General features: G+C 39.1%; 2 protein-coding genes and 1 pseudogene across 2 annotated transcripts; all 3 read left to right on the top strand.

The window, feature by feature from the left end:
• The first annotated feature begins 199 nt into the window (after positions 1-199).
• LOC145493318 (uncharacterized) lies at positions 200-11,685 on the top strand. The gene is made up of 6 exons (XM_081472758.1): positions 200-567; positions 2,301-2,575; positions 2,812-3,013; positions 3,874-4,203; positions 6,985-7,448; positions 10,327-11,685. The coding sequence occupies exons 1-6, from the start codon at positions 216-218 to the stop codon at positions 10,444-10,446; spliced, it is 1,743 nt and encodes a 580-aa protein (XP_081328884.1). The 5' UTR covers positions 200-215; the 3' UTR covers positions 10,447-11,685.
• A 1,357-nt stretch (positions 11,686-13,042) lies between these two features.
• LOC145493325 (uncharacterized) lies at positions 13,043-18,739 on the top strand. Its single transcript, XM_081472769.1, has 5 exons — positions 13,043-13,368; positions 14,590-14,882; positions 15,592-15,667; positions 16,429-16,689; positions 17,534-18,739. Exons 1-5 carry the CDS (start codon positions 13,077-13,079, stop codon positions 18,028-18,030), a joined length of 1,419 nt encoding a protein of 472 aa, XP_081328895.1. The 5' UTR covers positions 13,043-13,076; the 3' UTR covers positions 18,031-18,739.
• A 1,011-nt stretch (positions 18,740-19,750) lies between these two features.
• On the top strand, positions 19,751-22,631 carry LOC145493370 (uncharacterized; annotated as a pseudogene).
• The last annotated feature ends 500 nt before the right edge of the window (positions 22,632-23,131 follow it).

The following is a 23,131-nucleotide window of genomic DNA, read 5'->3' as shown; positions in this document are numbered from 1 at the left end:
TACGCTGACTAAATATTTCAAAAAACATTTATGAATCTTTTTTTTTTAATTTAAGTTATAATTCATGGTAGTAGTGGCTTTTATATTCACAAAAAGGTGCTAAAGAAGTTAGTGATTTGCGTGACGCTGAATTAGGAGTCGATATATGCAAATTTGACTTGAAAACCGCTGAATTCGTGGAATCGGTTTGAAACCAAAACAGTGTCAATATCAAGATGGAAGAAAACACTGACTCGAATATGGAGGAGGAACAGCCGCTGCCAGAAAGAAAGGAAGGGAACAAGAAATGTTTCCATCTTTTTAACTGCGATAAAACCTACAAGCTAGATGTAGTGGAGAAGTTGTTAAACGCCATCAAAGACAAACTAAGCTTCGAAATTTCGATCCTCACAAAGAAGTACTTTGCTCTCTCAGAAATGACGGAATTGTGCAAGACCATCCAATCTGAACCACCGATGGATTTCGCCGTGTTCGTCGTCCATGCTCACGAATCTCGGCTGTCAATCAACGAAGACAACGCTGGCATTGGTTACGCGAGATTCTACAGAGCATTACTGGAGAAAACGGGTGAGTGATTTAAAGGGGAACTGTTTTACTTACAAATTCGTTGATGACAACATCGTAACCTTCATATTTTATGTTACACAAAGGCCTAAAGGAAAACATTGATCCGGAAAACATCATATCAGAACTTTTTATGGAGTCCTCGCGACAAAAACCAGCAATGAAATTCCTGTTTACTCAGAAAAATTGTACAGTGCTGAACGAATCGAGTGTTTCGGGTTTGTCGCAGTGGTTGCATGACAGTAACACTACACTCATTTGAAACTAAAATTTGAAAGCAAACTGAAAGGCTTTACATTCTAATTTTAAAGCCAAGAAAAGCAATTTTTATCTTTATTTTCACCTTTCAAAGCAGTGAAAAGCGTCATTTTCAGAATTTAGAATTATTAAACTGAAATTTTCAGACAAATTTCAAGTTTCACCATGCAGAATAGAGCGTTATTTTTACGTGACGTCCTCAAATCCTTAAATCCAAAACTAAAGAGCCACCAAAGTTTTAATCCTCATCAGGCATAAGAGGTACTAAATTTATATCAGTCACGGCTTACAACTTTCCAGCTCAATAACGTACTTCGTTTGGAAACCAGCGCATTTTGAATTTCAGAGTTATGGCGGTGCGTGACATAAAGCTACAACTGCGTTTGTCGAAAAATATGTATTTATCTAGTGATTTTTAGCCATTTAAGTACTTATTTAAATGTTTGTTTGTTCAGTGCAGTTAATCAGTCGCCTAGATAGCCAAAGAAAGTTTCAGATGTTAACACTATTTTCCGTCTGCCATATTGGTGTATCACAGAGGAACACCAACATGGCGGCTCCATACTAGCTCTGTAAATTTGCGCGGAACATTTCGACGAATATCTAAACTTTGGGACAACGCACACACCTTAAACTTGGAGAACTGTCTTCTTTATCTATCTTCTATGATATCACAATTTCTTGACTTTATCCACTGAATGGTTTTTGATTTTATTTTTTATTGGGTGACAGTGAAAACGCTCTATAGACAAATTTAAATATTTTTTTGTTTTTTCCGAGAATAAGCACAAAAGCAGCTTAAAAAAAAAAAAATTAAATAATCGACGTCCGTATTTTTCAAACATAAAATCTTGTATATCTAAAAACTGCCTCTTCTGGGGATAAGCATCCATTTAAACATGCAATCCAAAAATAAGACCACTGTCAAAAACTTAATCCCAGGTCTTGTTATGATCAATTTACGGCCTTCGGTTTAAGTTTTATCAAACGAACGAGAAACGCTCAGTTTTCCTTTTCCTATTCACTATGCTGGCAAACATTTATGGCGCTATGAACATGCGTTGGATTATTACCGCATTTCCTGGATTATTATTAGGTGGTAGTGCAGTAGACGTAGCTAGCTTAAAAATGGGTTACTCCAACTTCAAGTTCAGAGAAGAAGCTAATCCCATTCTTTCACTAAGGATATTCCACAAGAGGGAGGTATCGATTTTAGACGGAACATTACACGCAGACGATTTACGTTCATTTTGTGTCGCACAGTCCCGCTCTTCCGAAGAAACACAAAGCTTCGGTTTAAAGAAACGTAAGCTGCAAAATCTGTAGCGCGCAGTAGCAGTAGCAGCAGCAGCAGCGGTAGAAGTAGAAGTGGCAGTAGTAGCAACAGTAGCTGTAGCTGTAGCAGTAGCAATAGCAGTAATATTTGCTCTCTACAGCTGTTCTTGGATTCGACTTGATTTGTGTTTTTAAACTGACAGGCAACAAAGTAATTGTTGTTATTGGTGGAGATGACAATTACAAAAATGCTGCCGAGGAAGAAAAAGCTGTCTTGTCACGGTGGGCTAAGAGACAGATTTCCTCTCAGTTCAAAGAAGAATTCGTGGATGGACGCATAAGCTTTATCTTTTCCTGGGACAAAGAACACAGACTGATTCATGAGGAGGCAATGTTGCATTTCCTTGATCCTGGAAAGAAGGGGGAAAAATTTGAACCAAAACTTCAGCCTTCCAAACCTGCGGTTGACACGATTCAGGTAAAGTGGTACAACAGGAGCCAGGGTATTCGTAAAGAGTAAAACTGATTCTTTTACTCCTTGAGTGACACAGTTTAATTTGCCTTAGCGCGGAACAACCAAAATACATCACTTTTTTTCTGCTAACAGACCAGCCAAGCTTCAAAGTTGCAAAAATAGGAACAGACAACAATAAATACAAAAAAACAACAACAAAAATAACACATAAAAGCATTAACTTCATTTTTGTGTCACAGGAAGTTACTTCCAACGATGTAAAAGCAACGACACCAATAAACTACTCCAATTTAGATCTAGAGCCAGTGAAGGACGATAGCATCGAAATGCAGAGAGCTGAAACCAATGGTAGGCAGGAAAATATTCCTGTTTATCAGTCACTTAACAGCGAGAAATCCAACCTTGTTGAAACTGTGCAAGTCACCCCCGAGATTAGGAGAGGTAAGTCAGTCAGTCCGTCCGTCCGTCTGTCAGTCAATGAGTCAGTCAGTCAGTCAGTCAGTCAGTCAATCAATCAATCAATCAATTAATCAAGCAATCTTAATTGATCGATCGATCTTTCAATGAACAATTCAATCGATCAATTCATCGATCGATCGATCGATCAATTAATCTAATTTCAACTCATAACCAATATTTAACCAATATATTTCAATCTGGACTGTCCACCGACGGGTACTCAAGAATAAACATGTGGGGGCCGCTCCGCTTACATCCATCACGCCCTTCCGAACCTGCTGTCGGGTACGAGGGGGGAAATTCGTCATGATGGGAAAGCCGTGACACGAAAGGTGATATTTCAATCTAATCGATCAGTCGAGATTTTCATTTCTTCATCATTTTATTTCTTAATAAAATCTACATTGTACAGTTGGACTGGCCCGCGAATAGCTATGCTAGTCTAGAGGGGTCAGTCTATCAATAGTTACAAATGATTTATTATTATTATTATTATTATTATTATTATTATTATTACTTTTATTACTATTATAGAAAAATAGAAAGTCAGAAAACTGAGTGAATAAAATAAAAAGAAAAAGTGGGCAAAGAATGTGATTTAATAGATAACATATTTTTGGTTTGTTTGTTTGATTGTTGTTGTTGTTTTCTTTTTTTTCTACTACTGCTACTAACATTTTGACAGAGTCGTACCCTTTAACACAGACACTGTTAAAAGGGCTGAGGAATGTGTCCGTATTAGCAAGTCTCCATGCGTTTTCGGGAAGTTTATTTAAAAGAAAATGTAACAGCTAGTGGCCCAACTGCAATTCGATTCGTCACTCTCATTCTCATTATTATAGGACAATACGCCGAACCTACACCGGAAGATACTTCTAGCAAACGTTTAAAAGCAATGGCCGAGGATACACCATCGCAGGGGAAAGTAGCGCTCGTTTGTCGGGACCAGTCTGATATTGCCATTATCAGGGACTGGTTTGGTGATGAGCTACTTGACATATTCAGCATATTCAGTGGTTCCCCAGATGCCGGGCCCAGCTATTTACTCTCTATCACTTCAATGAGGTCCTGTATTATTGTTGTCGACGCTGGAGCCATGAAAGACGAGTTGTGTCGCAGATCAGCTGAAACCCCTTATACAGACCTGCTGAACACAATCAGAGAAACAGTAGGTAAGATATCTGTTTTAAATCTCTTTCACGAAGGCTTGAGTCATGGGGCATAAGTCGCTAACCAGCTTCAAACTTATCAGCTTTGCGTTGTGACAGCAACAACAACTCAACTTATTCACTCGAACAATTACAGTTTTTTAAATATATATATATATATATATATATATATATATATATATATATATATATATATATATATATAAAACGGTTATAAAATGCCTCAAGCCAACAAAGAATGCCACTGCGTCAGGAGGATCAATGAAGATTCACAGTCCAAGCCTCACCGCAAAAATGAATTTAAAAACGTTTGATAAAGCAAGGACGGACAACTTCTGACGGTAAAAAGACCTTCATCAGTTACAAGAGAAAAAGGACGAAAACTAAGTTTAAATACGGTTACAGTGTGGGAGATTACGTAACGAAATGAAAAATACAATATTGTGCTATTAATACATCGTGATTAATACAATACAGGAAGAAAATGCAAAACGAGAAATACAATGCTGTACTATAAATTGCGTCATACAGGGTGATAATTAATAGACCAAACGAAAAGAATACAATACTGTGCATAAATTACATTATAGAGCGTGATAATTGCAGAACTAGGTTAAATTCAACCTAAAAACTAAAAGAGTTAAAATAGATAAAACGGACTCTTGCAATGCGGTAAATATAACAGGAAAAATAGTTTGCAAAGAGAAGCAGTTGAAAAAAAAGAAACCTACGTTTACGCTGGACAGGGTAAATAACAAAATCCCAAATCGAGGCCTTTGGAGCATTAAAGGGTTGACAAACAACAAAATCCCTGGAGGGGCCCTTAAACAATAAGCTGTAATAAGATCCCAGGCAGGGCCTTTGAGCATACCTAACACCCAAAAAGCTGACAAAATCCAAGGAAGGGCCTTTGAACTGCCTTATGGCGCGAACGCAGATTTACACAAGAGAAAGTTAATTATAACAAATTCTGTTTTTGGAGTGAAATTCTTTTCTTTTATTTAAGCCATGGGGAGCCAAAGAGAACAGTTGAGCACTCCAATAAGCCTCTTTCGTAATTAAAAACCTATCGATCTCGTCTGAGTCATTAGGGCCTGCACCTGATCAATGCATTGGAATTCAAAATCATCCAAGGAGTGTGGAATTTTATTGAAATGTACTGCTACCTCACAAGTGGTTTTGTTTGTGAGCATAGCAGACTTGTGGTTACGAAACCTAACCCGAAAATCGGTGGTAGTTGATCCTATGTACTGTAAACGACATTTCTTGCAGGAAACTAAATAGATCACGTTTTTAGAATCACAAGAAAGCCTTGAATGAATGGTGTATTTTCTGCCCGTTTTAAAACTTAGAAATGATTTAGATTCAACAAAGAAATTTCGACAGAGATCGCATCTATTTCTTTCACATTTAAAGCAGCCATTGTTTGGCTGAATTGTTTGTCCCTCATCGGCGGTTTTCATTTCTATATATATATATATATATATATATATATATATATATATATATATATATATATATATAAAAAGTTAAGATGCTTCGAGCCAACAGGGATGCCACGCGCCAGAAGGATCCAAAAGGATTCGTAGTCCAAACCTCGAGTAATGAAATTTGTAGGCAATTGTGGAAAACGAGGACGGACAACTTCGAGCGAAAAAAATATATATATACAGTAAAAAGTCTAAGAAATCTAAAAAAAGTTTAAAAATTTATATATATATATATATATATATATATATATACAAATAGAGGGGGCAGAAAAAGAAATGTAGATGTGAGTCTGGAAACTGACGTAACCCGATATGGGATAGTTTTCTGGTCAATCTCCAATTATTATAAGGTTTCTATAGATATTTATGAAAATACAGAACTGATAAGAGATGAGAAGTGTACATGGTAAACAATTAAGAAAATCAATACACGTTTTCAGAATGTTGTTTAGACAGTAAATAAAATTTCAGTTGTTTAGAGAAACAAAGACAAAAAAATAAAAATTTCACTTGTTTAGACATGAATTTGAATAAACATGTATGCTCTGTTAGAAGTTGAAGACATTGATATCTTTAAGGTGAGTGGGAATATTGTTCCAGAGAATAGTGGCTGTGTAAGCTTTTGTTTGTTTACCAGAATTGGTGCGCACTTTTGATATGTATAGATTTTCCCTAGATACATATCCGGTATCGTATCCGTGTACTTCACTGGCGTATTGAAAGAAATCCTGAAAAAAGCTTGGTAGGAGGCCTTTGTGCCAAAGATGCGTGAATTTCAGAGCTTGGAGTCTATAAACCTTATTTACTGTGGGAACATCTAATAAGTTTCGCATTGTGGACCTCTGTTTGGTACTAAAATCAAAACCATCATCTCTGTGGAGCTTCGTCTTAGCTGGGAGTAAAACCTTTTACCCTGTTGACCGCGTTTCTGAGAGTTAGTCCTGGTATTTGTATTTATTGACTCGCGACCTTAGATGCTGCCAGAAAAGGCGTACAATTACAGTTTACAAAATAGTGAAATTCTTGCATAGCTACATTTTCCTGAGTATCAGGCTTTTCGAACGGAAGGTAGGAGGGGAGGAAACTGGGAAGGCCTAGGCCTGTTGTTCAGTCTACAAATGAGGAAAATACCCTTGCTACCAACAGGGACATTACTAGACACCTTTAAACTATAATAATTTTCTTGATCTCATCGATCATCAATCATGACCATTTCATTAAAAATAATTTATGCTTTTTCCATGTGGTACATTGTTGCAACGGAAACTTCACCTTGACTCTTCTTTGCTTTCAGTGAGAAAAGTGGTCATTATCGTCTGCAGTGACGACAGCGAGATGTCACAGGATGAGGAAGATGCCTTAACACGCAAAGTCAGGCTACATCTCGGTGAAAAGGGCGAAATTCTGTGGCGGAAGGGAAACAAAAATCCTCTCCATCAAACTCAAAATCCCAAACGTCCTCTTCAGTATCGTCGATCACAATCTCTTCCAGAACGTGATGGCATGGCAGAGAGGTCTCAGACGAGAATTGCCAAACGGCCGATGAATCCCAGTGAGTCCACATTACTTTTAAAGGCTCGCCTGCGCGACGGTATAATTTCATACCAAAATGAAGAAGGGTGGAAGCCTCCTAAAGAGATAGAAGATGACTTGAAGAGGAAATGGAGATCAACCGCCGACGCAGAATTGTTGATTTATCAAGAAAACACAGTTGGACGTTACCGGGTTGTCGTGAATAAAGAGTCCTTCATATCTCAGGTGTTGAAGACCTAAATGTAATATCTGACCTTAAATGTAATAAACTCCTAAATGTAATAACATTTGGCCTTAAATGTAATAAACTCCAAAGTGTGACAACATTTGGACTTAAATGAAACAACGTTACACAAACGTCATCATTGACGTAACCACCTCGTTGTTTAGTAAAATAATCACGTGACACTACACACAATCCCTGTAAGCGGGAATCCTTATTCCAGCCTTTAAATTCCTTCTCATACAAACAAATTTCGATAGGTTGGTAATAGCGTGACGTTTTTGTTTCTAAATCTACTTGTTAACCAATATAGTTCCGCAGAAAATATTTTCAAGACGCCAGCGATTTATCAGTCCGTTCTTGAATCACAACCTGATCAGTCCAAACAACAATTCCAGACAAAACTATCACAGTGGTACCGGATGCCGTGATGACAACGTCACCAGGACGCGACGCAAAGTGCATTTGAAATAGCTGTTGTCGTTTCATGGTTTAAATGCCTTTTATATCTCGATTTGGCTCTCTTGTGAGACCACACACAGCGAGTCTGGATAGTTCGATCCTTCAATCTGTCTCCTTTTTTTATATATGTAACTGTGTCTGGAAAAAAAGGTCTCAGAGTCCGCTATTTTGGTCGTTTATAATTTTCCCAGTAGGATGATGTGAATCTGCTTTTTCTTTAAAAGTATCAATTGTATTATGCCCCATGGGGTAATATTTCGCAAATGACGAAGCATTTCCAAACTGTAGGTTTGAAAAACTGTTTAACAAAGAATTCCTGCTTTAATGATTGCGTTTGATTAACATAATTGGACACTGCATCCAATGAGTTTGCTTCCTGGAGCAACTATACAAATCATATGTCACAAGATGGGGCCTATGGGGATCAGCTAACACTGTATGCGGCCGCGAACTTATATAACATTGACGTTCAAATAGTATCTTCCCTGGGAGCTGGTGGGCAACATGTGTTCAGCCCGTCAGCAAGCATTGCAACGGCCACTGTGTACCTTGGACATTTTGCAGAAAATCAAGGGGAACATTTTGTGGCCTTGGAACCAGTTATGAGCGACCACGACAATGGTGAGGAGGTACTAGAAGACATCACGGAGGAATATGCGAGTAGAACTGAAGGAAACATTGACATGGGTGATACGGTTAATGATGATGACTGTGATGAAGAAATTGAACAACAAGAGGGTGCGGATGACTTGGGAGATGTTGTGGTTGAAGTTGAGGAAAGTGATCAGCCAAACGAGACAGCCTTGCAGATAATTGAGGGTGGAGAGGAACAAATAGCGCTTCAGTTTGTTCCTGATGAGGATGTTGGCTCATTGGCGTCTGCATCCAATAGAGATTGTTGCATCGAAAACCTGCCCAATGAACTTTTAGAAAAAATCTTCCAAATGGTATTGATATCATCGGCCGCTCTATTTGCCGGTAACGCGTGCCATTCATACCAATCGTTATGTGGAGTCAGTACACGGTTTAGGGCGGTGACGCAAAGGCTAACTCGAATGTTGCCGAGGGTTTATATCTCCGGCGGAGTGCAATCTTTTGTTATAAGTGTCCGTAGCCTTATCAAGAAATATGGTACCTCCAGCGGTCTGATCATGGAATTAAAAAGCATCATTTCCGATCCAAAATGGGCCAATGCCTGGTTGGAGATTAGGAAAGACGGATACGATTGGTGTGTCATCAAAAGAATTTTTTGGAAAAAAAAGTAACTCATGGTGACCTTTCGATGAAGCAAAAAAACCGGCTAAAAAAACAAGCTTCAATGAAAAGAAGTCAACAGAACTGTTAATGTTTAAACACTGATGTTGTATCGTTACAAACGTTTTACTTTTTTTGTTAGTGTTAGTTGTGTCTAGAGAAAAGTAACAAATACTGACTTTTTGACAAAGCTGAAGAGGAAAAGAGACAAAAGAGTAACCATTCACTGCAAAGAAATGGACAGAACTGTTAATGTTTAAATGTTGATGTTGTTTCAATACATAATTTGTTTAAAAAATTACGTCCGTTGATGCATGTTAGCTGTTATAAATTTTATATCCTTGATAGCCTTGAGTTCAAAATTAATAAACTAAAATTAATAAAGTCATATATAATTACAATAAGAACTTTGTCCAGTTGAGACCCAGGATATCTCATCATTCGAAAATGAAACCATAAAATATCACTCCAATGCTTGATAGATTTAGCCAAGCCTAAAAGCAGTGCTTCCCGTTTTATTTTTAATTTAAATCTGAACTTAGAGACCATAGACAGATTAAAAATAGGACTTGAGCCCGCGATCCAGTGGAGAACAATTACCTAATCAGCGGTCAAAATAAAAGAATACGTAAGCCCGTGAAATAGTCATGTGATACTGGTCAGCGAATACCTTTTTGACAACTGTCAGTTGGCCATAACATGGATGCCCAATATCAAATAGGATATAAGCTGACGATAATCTTAACGTTGACATATTTCTGGAGTATGGCCGCCAAGTTCCGCTCTGTAGCCCTTAGATTCGGGCCGCTGCAGAGCTCCGCTATAACTGAGTGCAATGACGTCATTAGTCAGGTGACAAACCCGAAAACACATGTTACTCGTTGCGATAAAAGAACCCTTTTAATGAGATGACAGATGGTGCAACAGATCACGTGGTTTATGCAGTAACAGTGAGTTGATTAATGACGCCTTTGATGACGTCAATGATGACGTGATTATAAACCATCTCATTTAAGTCCAAATGTTGTCACACTTAGGTGTTATTACATTTAAGGCCAAATGTTATTACATTTAGGAGTTTATTACATTTAAGGCCAAATGTTATTACATTTAGGAGTTTATTACATTTAAGGTCAGTTATTACATTTAGGTCTTCAACATCAGGTGGGCGACAGCCTGAAGGAAACGCTCCTTGGTAATTCCGGTATAGGTTGCCTCTCCACATTAGGAAAGAGGGAAAGACTTCCTCCAAAGGATACAGCCGATCACATGGAACCTGATTGAAACTTTTATGTGTACAGTGTGTAGCTCCATGTTAACGATATATTTTACTGAATGTGACGGATTGGACTCAAACACACAACTATGTCATTAAAATAATGTAGTAGAAAAGGATAGAAACTGGATTAATGACCGCCTTTTGAAAACAAACAAACGAACAAACAAACAAACAAACAAACAAAGACGTGACAAACCATTCATTGAGCCCACTAAAAAAAAAGCATTTTCATGCGTCTGAGTTAGTATTTAAAACTGAGAAAGGTTAAATCAGCTGTGTTTAAATTCGAAAATAGAGTAGTAGCTCAATCCCGATTTCTTAACTCTTCGATTTCCCGAACTACTCCACGGCTCGAACCAAGCCGTATAGTGTCATTTCCCTGAAATTTATTTCACTGCATAATTTCACCCCCTATATCTCGAACTATCTCTCGAGCTATTCATCCTTTCACGTTCATTTTATAATAATTTTAGAAATCGGGTTTCTACTGTGTAAATCATGATTTTAATTATTTGTATAAAGCAAATATACTTCAGCTAAGCAATGTTCCTGGGACTCGTGAATGTCTGCCCAATCTAGCTCAGGTCAGTCATGAAGATCAAATTAACCTGGCCTCATTAAGTTTCCAGACATTGTTAAATTATCTACCTGCCAAATATTTCATGTATCACCTAATTTCATAAAAGTCTTCGAACCTCATCCTGTCTCTGGTATAGGAACACCATAATTACACAATTCGAAGTGTGTTCTTACAACTCCTGAATCCAAAATGCTTTGGAATAAATAAAAGATAATTTTGCCCAACTACTGATGACTGTAAATGACATTACTTTATCTATACCAGTTTTATTTTGCTCGGCGGTATTAATAATTCTGATATTGTATATCTATTTACTGTGTGTTTACTCTATCCTCTCATACTAGCTCTACTAATTTTATCTTAAAAGAAATGTATTTAATTAAAGGGCATATATTAATTAGTTTACGTTGTTTTGCCCTTTCCACTTTTTTTTTCTCTGCACTTATTTGTTAACAATATCTATTCATGTCGTCAAGAGGATAAAAAGATAAAAATCGATATTCGACATAAACTAGGTCTGTCAGACAGATTACTTAGGCGGTTAAGTTCTTGAACACGGTTACGATTAAGTAAAACATATTTGAGATAATTATATTTCGATTCATTAATTTGTTTACTCATTAAATACAATATTATTATGTAAACGTTGTTGCTCTGTAAATATAAGCGTAAACGTAGACGGATGACTGAAACTTTTTTAGAATTGCTAGTTTATTGCGAAATTTATCCATTGTGGAATGCCTGCAGTGGTTACCTCTATTTAGTGGCCAAGAAACAAGACTTCAAAGATGCCTTCTGCTCAGGTGGTCGAAACGTCAGTCACCTACAACAATTCTTTTCAAAACTACCTTCACTAAACTCACACTAAACGAACTGAAATATACACTCTTATATGTAGGAAAAAGATAAACGATCAATTCATTGTTTAAGCCTATAAGAAAACGCAAACTACAGGGTGGGGCGTGGATGGGGGACTGCTCAACGAGTGACCCACAGCCACAACCGAATCCCACTCCCTCCCTTTTGGACGTACATTTCGTGTTCATTTCGTACCGCTCATTGCTTTTTCAATTTATCTGTCGATTTATTTTGGCCTTGTCCTCAATAAGGACTGTTTTCGGTGTAAACTTTTCTCCCTAAGGAAGCTTTGGTAAAATTCACAAAGTTCGGATATGCCCTACCCCGTGAAAACTGAAAGTAATTTACACTAACGACGTTTACTTATGGTATGACCGGCCCACTGGTCAGCTTTTCTAAAGCCAGAAATTTCCCTCATAATTCTACATGTACGCTATAAAATGACAGCAAAAAAGATCAATTAATCACCAAATAAATAACGTCGAATTCTGCACAGTCAAACCCCATTGAATCTGCTGAAACTCCCCAAGTTAAGTCTCCAAAGTATGCTTTGCTTCCTGCTTGCGAAGCTGAATTCAATTTGAAAAACTGTCTCGGAAGTGGGGGGAGGGTGTGTGTGTGTGCAGTGTGTGGAGAGGGGGGGGGGGGGGGCGCGTTGGGTTAGCTTCCCTGGACGAGCTAGGTTACTTTTCTTTATGGGAATTCGTTGGGTGTTTTTGCATGGAATTGTAATCGTACTTAATGAGAGATATGCAAAGCGTAAGATTCTGCGAGTAAATGGTGGGTGCGCGCTTAAGACACAGGAAATGTCTCATCTGTTGTCTTGATGCTTTACGAGACTTCAGCCGCGAGTGACCGCGAGTCAGCCACGATGTAAGTGACCAAAATGATGTAAAAATCATTTGTCTCTATAATAACTCGAGACTGTTAAGGAAATCTGTGTTGAAAGAAAAAAAAAAAAAGAAAGAAAGTATAAATAGAAAACGATTCATATTTTTAAATGGTGTCTGATAGAATTTATTTATAATCTGTGATCATGTTAATTGCGTGACAATAATGCTGCTTAGCATTCCGTGAAAACTCGGAAGGCTGTGTAACGCAATTTCTGAGAAATTGTATTTTCGGTGACTCACAGAGAAAGCGATATCGAAGATCAACCCTGTTCAAGACTGTCGCTTTTACTTCTTCACAGCAGTAATGGATAAAAAGAAACGGGTGCATCTCTTCAACTGTGACAAAACTTACGATCTACGCGTGGTAGAAGCTCTGCTTCGTTCTGTCGGAGAAAAGCTTCCCTTCACCATTACGATATCAAAACATTATTTCAGTCTCAAAAACATGTCTGAAATATGCGAGAACACCATCTCTAGACTTACAATAGATTTCGCATTTTTTGTCGTCCATGCAAACGAATCTCGGCTGTCAATCAACGAAAGCGACGTGAACATAGGATATACCAAGGTTTACAGAGCGTTACTAGAGGCCACTGGTAAGTTAAATGTTTACTTGTTTAAACCTTGCGCCTTCTCAGAGTGGAAGTGGAAAAGTACACTCTGGAATCCGTATCAAAGATTTTCGGGTTGCAAGCTTTAATGTAGAGATGAAACGATGTATTTCCATCACCAAATCTTGAAAAATGGAGTAAGTCTAGCGAAATTATGTAGCAGTAGAGTATAAGATATCGTACAGAGATTCTTCCGATCAGTTTCGCTTTCTAGTAAACTTCACGTGACGAATTAAATAAGTTTCTCAGAAATTCGCTTCCATGCATGGTTTAGGGGAAAATCACTGTTTGAAATGTTCACGAGGTTATCCACTCAGCTCTGGAGAAAGTACACGAAGGTCTACAATGATCGTAAATATTGTTTACGTCAGGTGAACAAGAGGCCAAGACGCATCAAAATATTAAGTATTCGTTCACCTTCGAACGTATACGAGAGTGTATTCGTCTGTATAGACTTAGGAGCCAGACCAGCCATTTCGTCGATTATATTAGTTATTGCCCCATGTGTCGTTTCCAAACGAAATCGAAAAACCAGAGGTGGGGCACTATATGTATATTATGAGAAGAGGAAAAAAGGAAACACGAAATGGAACGCCAAACCTGGATGTTACTGAAACAACGGGAGTGTCAAAAAGCTGATAAAAAATGACGGAAACTGAAAGCATTCACTCGTGGTTTCGTTGTGCAAATGTTCGAGTCAATCAACCAGTTAAAGAAGTAACATTACGAGCAAAATAATTTAACACGTTAAGGCTTTTTTTTGAATCAGTTACTCCACCACCCCCCTTTTCCCCGGGCTGGCTTCGTTTCCGGTGATTCATCAGCACTAGCAAAGCCATGTGACTATGTAGCTATGTAACTTTCATCAATTAGAATGGTTTTGTGCCTTTGATTTGTCATAAAACGTGTACAGTTTTACTTAGCCCAGGGGAGAAAAGTTCGCATCTTTTTCAACGGCCTTATTGTCAACTTCCTAGAAAACCATTTGGCCATTTTTTTCTGAAGAGGTTGGAGACGCTGCTCAGTAGAATCACTCAATCACTGAGTGCACTATTGCCTTGGACGTTTTATGAGCTCGTACTCTCTTTTTTGGAAATACAAATTAAGCGATAGTAAATGTATATAGTTATTATATTATTAAGCTTGGTAAAACGACGAGAAAACCATTCGTGACATGTACAGTTTCCATTGTTGATGTTATTTAAGGTGGCAAAGTTGTCGTGGTTATTGGTGGAGATAGCAACTACAAGGACGAAGCCGAGGAAAGGCAAAATGTCTTGTCACGCTGGGCACTGAGGGTAGTAAGTCCACAGCTCAAAGAGGAGTTTCGTGACGGAAGAAAAAGCCTTGTGTTTTCTTGGAACCAAAAGCACAGATCAGTCCACGAGGAAGCACTGCTGCATTTCTTTGATCCGAGCAAAGCAGGATCCAAATTTGTTCCTCAGTTGGGGATGGCAGCGAGACCAAAATCAGATACAGCTTCGGCGTCTGTTGAAGTAGTATGTTTCTATTGTAAGAATTAAATTACTAGCCGGGTAACGTGTCGAATATATTCAGTATTTAGGACACAAAAATTGGAGCTACAATTTGTCGACCGAAGCACCGTGTTACTGTATTTGTTGTTGTGTCTGGAATAATGTTGAGAGACCTGAACCGAGAATTTCTGGCGAAACTGAAACAACATGAATTTCCTCAGTACAGGTATGTTTATTGCCAAATCGCTCGGATCCATTGATGAAGATAATTTAATGAATAATTCACTATTATTGAGAAAAGAGAGGAAAGCCATTCCAGTCCTGACGAGTACCATTGGATGATTGTATGATTGCTAATTTGATGTTATGAGTAGAGACAAAAGATGCCTAACATTTAATAGTTGTATCCAGTTTTTTGTTCGAGACATTTTTTTTTTCCTGATTCTAGGTTTATAGGTCAGGTTTCCTTACACGACTTGTGCTTATTCATCGCTATATTTAACCATGCATGTGTCAGGCTGCTTGTTCAGTGGGTCTCTCCGCGTCTTTTGGTGGGCTCTGTCCTCAATTGGCGAAACCACGATTTCGTGTGTTTTGTGTGTTTCTTGACTTGTTCTCATATAGTCTAACGGCGTCATAGTCGAATAAGGAATACAAATATTGTAGGAGCACTCCTTAACCTGAGCCGGTCGATTCTTTGTTAACACAGGTTGTCATCGTTCTTTCTTTGCAGTCGTTTGCCGAACTAGAAATCGATGGACGTCGGAGACAAGAAGAAATCGCGAGCACAACGGCTGCAAAACCACGCGGTAAAGCAGTTTCTTTTATAAAATATTTAAGATAGTACGCGCGCTCTCATTAGTTGATTGGTGTGTTTGGATGAGAGCATGCAAAAACTGTTGTGACAAGAAATTTTTTATGAAAGCAACAGAAGCCTTTTTTCCGTGTTCACACAGCCTCATCTAAACCATAGTTAATAGTCTAAACACTCAGGTTTGCATAACTCTCTCGAATTCTCCCAGTCCCCCTCATGTTTTTCATGAGGCTGTGTAAACGCAGAAAAATCCTGTATTGCTTAAATGTGAAAGATAAATATGCTACAAAACTAAAAATATGGATTTAAAACAGCATATCATATTTATCAGTGAACAATTGATTTCTTCCCAGAGAAAAGTCATTTTATGGCTGTTTTTAGCTACTTGTATTTCTGCTCAGTGTATGCTTGAAAGCAACCTGAGTTACCATCTCTCTCTCTCTCTCTGGGTTTTAAGTGACACTTATGGCGAAACTATTCAGATAAATGACTAGTGTCTTGGATTGGACCTTACTTGTGCCCGAAAAACAGTCAATCATTAGCCGTAAACACTACATACTATATAATCCGACGTGAGAGTATGGAATCCATTGTCAAATCAAGAACTACTTGAACCGCAACTGTTTTAAAACTTTAAAAAAAACCCTGTCTTAACCAGGGAGAAGAGTCGGCACACCAGCAGACAGGATAGGTTTACTTACACCACAGGCTAACATGATCACCCTTTCAGCTTGCATTTGTTTCCTTGTTTCTCAGGAACTGCAGATTTAATGATCCTCTGTAGTGACGAGGCTACCGCCACAGTTGTCAGCCACATGTACTCTCTACCGAGCATGCGTCCCCCTCCGGATGTGTGTATTGGAAGCCCAACAGAGCTGAAGCTGCATCTGCAAGTACAATCGGTAACAATGTGTGCTCTTGGACTGTTGGCGAGTGATCTGAAAGAGGCTACCCTGAGAAACAACTGGGAGAGGTCAGCTATCGCAGATCTGTTGATGGAGGCTCAAAAAGTAGCAGGTAAGAAGCGCACTAAGGGCGTTAACTAAGGCTACCAAAACATGGATGGCTCTTTGAGGATATAAGTAAGTAATTAATTAAGTAAGAGACCTTATTTTATGAGGGTGACACGTAAAAGTAGCTAACATTACTGATGAACTCAGTGTGGCCCTCTAAAAAAATACAAAAATACAAATAATAAAAACTACGCTCTCGAAGATTCTGGAAAGAATGTTAAAGGGGCTACAAAATAGGTTTGAGAGAAAGGCATGTTTGTCCTTTAACACGTTAAGGTGTTAAATCAAGTTGCCATTAGTGGTCTCCTCGTTTTCTAGCCTGGTCCAGGTTCTCGGTCGGTAAGGACGATCGGAAAAGCGGGCGGGCGACGAGCGGGATCTTGTAGGGAAAAGGAGGGGTCTCCCTTTCCTTTTCTCAACCAGACCCCGCTAATCGCCCGCGGGCTTATACGATTGTCCTCACGGACCGAGAGTCTTGAACAGGCTTCTCGTTATCAGAGTTTTGGAAACGAGGACATTTAAAGGTGAAATTCATTTCAGGTGGCAATTTCAAATGTCAAATAATTGATTCCTTGCATGTTCGTGTGTCATTCTTCGGGATCCAGGCCAAAAGTGGTGGTATTAAGTGCTAGCTCCCTGAGTGGTTCCCCCACCCCCAATCCATCCCCCACCCCACACACCCTGTGTTTAATATTTGCATTTTGTACCTAAATTAGGGGGTGAAATGAAAGGCGTGTACCAGATTAACCCTAATCTCTCGTAACCAATGTTTATGTCTAAACCTAGACTTCAATCTAATACAACTTTCATTTAAATTGATTTTTTTTTCATGCTTTTTTTGCGTCTAGAAAAAAGAGCTATCGTCATTATTTGCTCAGACAGAAATTTGAAAGAATTGGCATTATCACAGAGTGAAGAAATCGATATCACCAACAAAGTAGAGTCGATTCTTAAGGAAAAAGGCGTCATTCTTTGGTGGAGAGGAAAAATTCGGGAGAATGAATCCAGTGCCAGTGATGCTGCTACGCCTGAATGGCAGTACGTTTCATTTCCAGCAATGGATCCGAACGAAGATCAACAAAGCGACACCCCCAAGAAGGCACTGATGGTGAAGACAGTCATCCGTTATGGCGCCATCTCATGTAAAGAAAGTGATGTGGTGGAGAGGAAAGAGGGCTGGGAACCACCATCTCAATTAGCGTCAGATTTGCTTCAGAAATGGAAGGATGTGCCAAGAGCTAAATTGGAGATCCATTCTGAGAAAGACCCTGGCCATTTGCACGTGGTCGTCAGAGATTCCTTAGCCTCCGGGTTGATGGGTTACGTGAAATCGTTCAGCGCATGAAAGCCTTCTTGTGATAAAGACGGTGAAATAACGTACCGTTAACTACCTTGCTTGGACAGGCGCACAGAACTTCGCAAGTTGAAGAAGTACTGAAGTTTGACGTTTTAAAGTGAACATATATATACAATTATATTGCTGTCGCAGTATATAGCTTATAATCACCTTTAAGTTAAGTAGACAGGTGTAAAATCACAGGTAAAAACTAAAACAGAGAACCGGTCAAGCTGTATAGACTGCATGCTTAATATTGAAAAAGAAATCAGTTTCGAAAGTAAATGAACTCGACTGTCGACAAACTCCTGAACAGAATAAACTCAGAGGGCAGTAGTTAACTCCAGCTATTGGACCAACAAGTAAATGTAGCCTCGTGCTCTCGTTTGCCGACAAAATTATTGAAAAGTATACAGGAGGAGATTTTAATATAACGGGGAGTAGGGGGGCGGAGGGGGCTTATTATTAGTTAAGACGCTGGATTTGTAGTACAAAGGTCCGGGTTTCAAATCCCCCTCCCTGCCACTAGATGGATTTGTGTTTGGTAGTCCCCCAATTCAACTCGTCCACGTCTCGTAAATAGCCAGCTGGTCGGCCTCCAACCAGTTGTGATTTTAACAAGTTTTCATTTCTATTTACAGTGCCTGTTTCTCGTTTTAAAGTGTCCCCTTTTAGCACAGCAGTGCTAAATACCATGACTTAAATAAAGTGATTTCTTTACGGCAGATTTGCACGTTGTCCTAATTTGACTAGAACTACCAGAATTCCTTTCGTTTCCTCTTTATTATTTAAATTTTGAATCCCCAGTGGGGTTTAACCAACAATTGCCCTAATTAGCATAAGAAACAGAAAAGTGAAGGAATCTGGTAGTTGTAGTCTAATGACGCCATCACCCAAATCACCTCTTAGTATGTGAAATACATTATTATGCTGCGCCTTTCGATAATCACGCCAACGTGTCTTCAATTACGAATACGGCTGTGCACTTGTGCTTTTCCGCCGTTCAATCTCAGCGGATACACCAGAAAACTCGGAAAACAGACCTTCACTTTTTCCAAAGTTCGTTCATCGTCGTTGCAATTGTAAAAGCAAGTAGCGCCAATCGTTTGTTCAGTCTTTAAAATCAGCGTGTAAGAACCTACATTTAAGTCTAGAAAAATAGGTTCTGGTTTTTGGAGGTAGTTATTGGATATTTAGTTCTGTGAAGGACATAAACTTGGGCTTGATCCATACAGTATTTATTCACAACTGTATTATGATAAGCCTAACACATCTCGTGGTCCCGAACAACTTGGTCGTAGTGTTTGCCTCTACAGACAGGAATTCATAATATAACTGTAACCCACATATATGAACCTGCTTGATCTTGCTTTTTCTTGCTTGGCTTAACAGGCTCATATATGTTTGGGTTTTTAAAAGGCAAATTTCTGTCAGCAGGCAAAAAACAACACGCGGGTTTTTTTACACATTTTAATTGTTCATCATGATTAACTTTGGGATTTGAAAATCGGAAAAACAGTTTTCAGAATGAAATATTTCACATTGTAATCCCAACAAATTAAAAATGGTGACAAGGTCACACCTTTCGTTCAAACGTGACTGTCTATCTCGCGGAAAAAGTAAATAAAAGTCATTCCCAGAATTGATGTCATGTAAAAGCGAAATAGCGTCACCGGTAAACATAACGTCAGGGAATAAGCTTTCAATTCAGTGAAGAATAGGTTATTACATGGCGGAACGGTCGAGTCAGAAGGTTTACCTTTTTAACTGTGATAAGACTTACAACCTGGATGTCGTGGAAAAGTTTTTACTCGAAGTGGACGAGAAACATGGTCTCGATATTTCGATAGAAAAGTTCAATTTTCGCCTGAACAGATTTGTGAAAACATCATTCCTCAGCTACAGATGGACATTGCCACATTTGTCGTTCATGCTCACGAATCTCGGCTCTCAATTAACGAAGAAAACGCCGGTATTGGCTACGCAAAGATCTACAGAGCGTTACTGGAGGTCACAGGTTAGTTTACCTTATAGACCGGAAGTATAAAAACTTGATTTATTTTGCCAACGGGGGCAACAGAGCACACATAAATCAATACATCTGTGGTTAAAGATTCGATGTATAGAAATACACGTGTATATGTTTCATCCGTTTCAGCAGAGGTAGCAAGGGGTGAGTTTTAAAATAAGTGAAGAACACTTTCGTTTTCAAAGAATTAATATTCACACGAGGTCACATGGTAGACTTGTACTGACTTGAATCTTATATGAAGATGAAATTTGCATAAGAGGAAAGCGGAAAGAGAATAAACCTTTGTTTCACGTTTTCAACTTCGGAAGGTTCTTAACCACGTATTAACTTAAGTCTGCATTGAAGACATCATCGCAGGTATACATTAGAGGTCACTGTTGTTTGTTGAATTCCATTTTAGCTTTGTAATTAGCTAGACATAGGAAAAGAGATTCTTAATTTTATCGCCTTTATTCCACTAGAACCTTTTCTCCTTGGCAGCTGTCTTGTTTCCTAGTAAAGAAAATCACTGAGCCTGCTCAAGTTCACTTTTCAGCCTGGCCGGGCAGAAATTTCATTCCTTATTGCATGGGCTTTTTGAAGCTTTGTTAGTCCGTTTACCAGTGCTGGAAATGAAACAGCAAATTTGTGAAACCGGGCTGGAATTTTCAGCCGGGGGCTGAGACCTGGGCTAAATCCCTCTCCACTGATGTAATTGTCAATTTTAGTTTAAGAGGATTTGTTTCAGAAGTTGGACTAAAGCAGTCCCCCACGCCTCCCCCCCCCCCCCCAAACCGGGCTAAAATCTCCATGTAATCACCCCTTTCTAGCTACCCTCGAACGTTTTTAAAATTAGTTTTTCGGAATAATGAACGAACTTCCCTCGGAAACAGAGGGAAACGGTGTTAACTCGTTCTCCTTCAAAATACCCTTACTTAAACGGCATTTTATGTTCATAAAGCAGACAAAGTGTTAATAGCGATTAGTGAAGATGATCATTACGAAGGTGAAGACGAAGAAGGACGTACTGTGATCAGCCGGGCCGGAGCTGAGACCTGGACTGAAACCGGCCCTCTCCTATGTTATTTTCCAATTTATTTTAAGGGGATTGTTTCAGAATCGCAGCTCCCACCAACCGGGCTAAAATCTCCAAGTAATCCCCCTCTTAATTAATGTCTTAATTAAATCTCCATGTAATCATTCGCTTAATTAACATGATTTCCCGTCGGTACTGCGCACTACTCTCGAGAATTTGTTTACGTTTTTTTGTTTCGTTTCATGTAAGACATCACAAAATGTAAACATTTCACAACTACTTACATGAAGTAAATTCCAAGTTCTTTCTCATGCCACTTGATGAAACAACTTCGAAGCTGTAAAAATCAATGAAGCTGTTGGAAAAAGAATTTGAAAGGTCTCAAAGATAAGGTATGTGGTTCGTAACGAATAACATCGATTCGGATTCCATCGAATGAGGCTTACAATGTTTATAAAATAAGGGTGTTGCGACTGCGCATTACGGACTGGAAATGATCTTTAATGCCTTGGTAATTGACGTCGAACGCGTCCAAAAAGCATCTCTAATTAAATAAATGGAAAGCTATAAAGCTCTAAAGATATTAAATAATGAACGAAACTTTCCTCGGAAGTAGAGGCAAACGGTTCGGAACTTGTTCTCGTTGCAAATACTTTTACTGAAACAGTATTTCATATCCATAAAGGGGACAGAGTCTTCATAGTGATTGGTGGAGACGATGAATACAGAGATGAAGACGAAGAAAAACGTACTGTGATCTCGCGTTGGGTTCGAAGGAAAGTGGGTTCACAGTTCAATGAGGAATACCTTGACGGACGAAAAAGTTTCATCTTTTCTTGGAACAAACAACACCGAGAGATCCACAAAAAAGCGCTGCTGCATTACTTTGATCCAAGCAAGAAAGGACAGAAATTTGATCAACCAAAACCAGAGCCAGTGCCCTTACAAATACGCGTACGTGAACAACCTGACGTCATTCCACATGTACCGGCAGCGGAAGGTACCCAACAAGAGGTACACCTGTAATGATAATTTAACGGCAGGGGAATCTATTTATTTTGCTTTCATTTATTTCTTGGTATGATTTAGTGTATTATTTCTATATAACCTCGACTAAACGCTGGATTCAGAAAGGTGCAGTACAGTGACCGAATGGTAGTACGTCGGACCCCGCCTGAAGTCTACGTTCGAGCCCGATGTTTGCGTTGCCTTCATCGGCAAGCTCTTTACCATATATAGTGCTTCTGTTTACCCGGACGTATAAATGGGTACGGTCAAATTGGTAAAGCAGTCTGCTAAAAATGGTTGTGGAGAGGGAGGAGAGGAATCTGTGGTAGACTGGCCGATCTTGAGGATTAGGAATAAACCTCCGTCCCCTAAAGTAGTTGCCTCATCTTCAAGAGCCACTTGACTTCTGTGTCATAGCGGAGCTTCAGCACGCGAAGCGCGCCAGCGAAGCACCATGGGTAAATAAAATTGATAACCCATCAAGCCGAGAAAATTTGGTTATGACGTCAGCGTACGAGCGAGCAAACGCCGTCCGTACAGACTCTGGGGGAGGGGGAGGGGCGTCTCAGTCGAGGTAGTCCACACGGGGAAGGTAAGGAATGCCATCTGTTCTGGACGGGATTTTTCAGAAAAGTCAGGGAATAAAAAAACTTATTTCTATTTTTAATGTTAACAAACGATCGGAGAGGTTGATCTAACGTTTTCAAGATAGGGTTTAACTGAAGCAGAACGTGAAAGAGAACGGCAGAGAGCAAGGATTAACAGCCAAAGAAGTGGCGAAAAGGATCGCGAAAGAGCGGGCCAGGGCTAGAGAGGAGGCGAGATAGTACTGAACAATGCTCTGAATTAAATCGAGTTAGGGCTAGAGAAAGGATATGAAGTAATACCGAATAATGCTGTGAGGCAGAGCGAACGACGGCTATAGAAAAGAGCTGGAATACCCGAAAAATTTACTCAGAAGACTACAGAACTTCGAGCGTCGAGATTTGCAGCCGTGCAAGAAGTCACATGATCAGGTGATCAACAAGAGAAATCAAACGTGTTTCTTGTGTTTA

The sequence above is a fragment of the Orbicella franksi genome, chromosome 7, assembly GCF_964199315.1.
Source record: "Orbicella franksi chromosome 7, jaOrbFran1.1, whole genome shotgun sequence".
NCBI lineage: Eukaryota > Metazoa > Cnidaria > Anthozoa > Scleractinia > Merulinidae > Orbicella > Orbicella franksi.
The sequence above is the reverse complement of the archived record's forward strand: the minus strand, read 5'-3'. Positions and strand labels throughout refer to the sequence as shown.

What these genes read in the sequence shown, in the direction of transcription:
- LOC145493318 (XM_081472758.1), top strand. Translation starts at nt 216, where the DNA reads ATGGAAGAAAACACTGACTCGAATATGGAGGAGGAACAGCCGCTGCCA. An exon ending in CTGCGGTTGACACGATTCAG is followed by an intron (nt 2,576 to 2,811) that starts GTAAAGTGGTAC and finishes TTTGTGTCACAG; the next exon opens with GAAGTTACTTCCAACGATGT. An exon ending in CACAATCAGAGAAACAGTAG is followed by an intron (nt 4,204 to 6,984) that starts GTAAGATATCTG and finishes CTTTGCTTTCAG; the next exon opens with TGAGAAAAGTGGTCATTATC.
- LOC145493325 (XM_081472769.1), top strand. Translation starts at nt 13,077, where the DNA reads ATGGATAAAAAGAAACGGGTGCATCTCTTCAACTGTGACAAAACTTAC. An exon ending in AGCGTTACTAGAGGCCACTG is followed by an intron (nt 13,369 to 14,589) that starts GTAAGTTAAATG and finishes ATGTTATTTAAG; the next exon opens with GTGGCAAAGTTGTCGTGGTT. An exon ending in CTTCGGCGTCTGTTGAAGTA is followed by an intron (nt 14,883 to 15,591) that starts GTATGTTTCTAT and finishes CTTTCTTTGCAG; the next exon opens with TCGTTTGCCGAACTAGAAAT.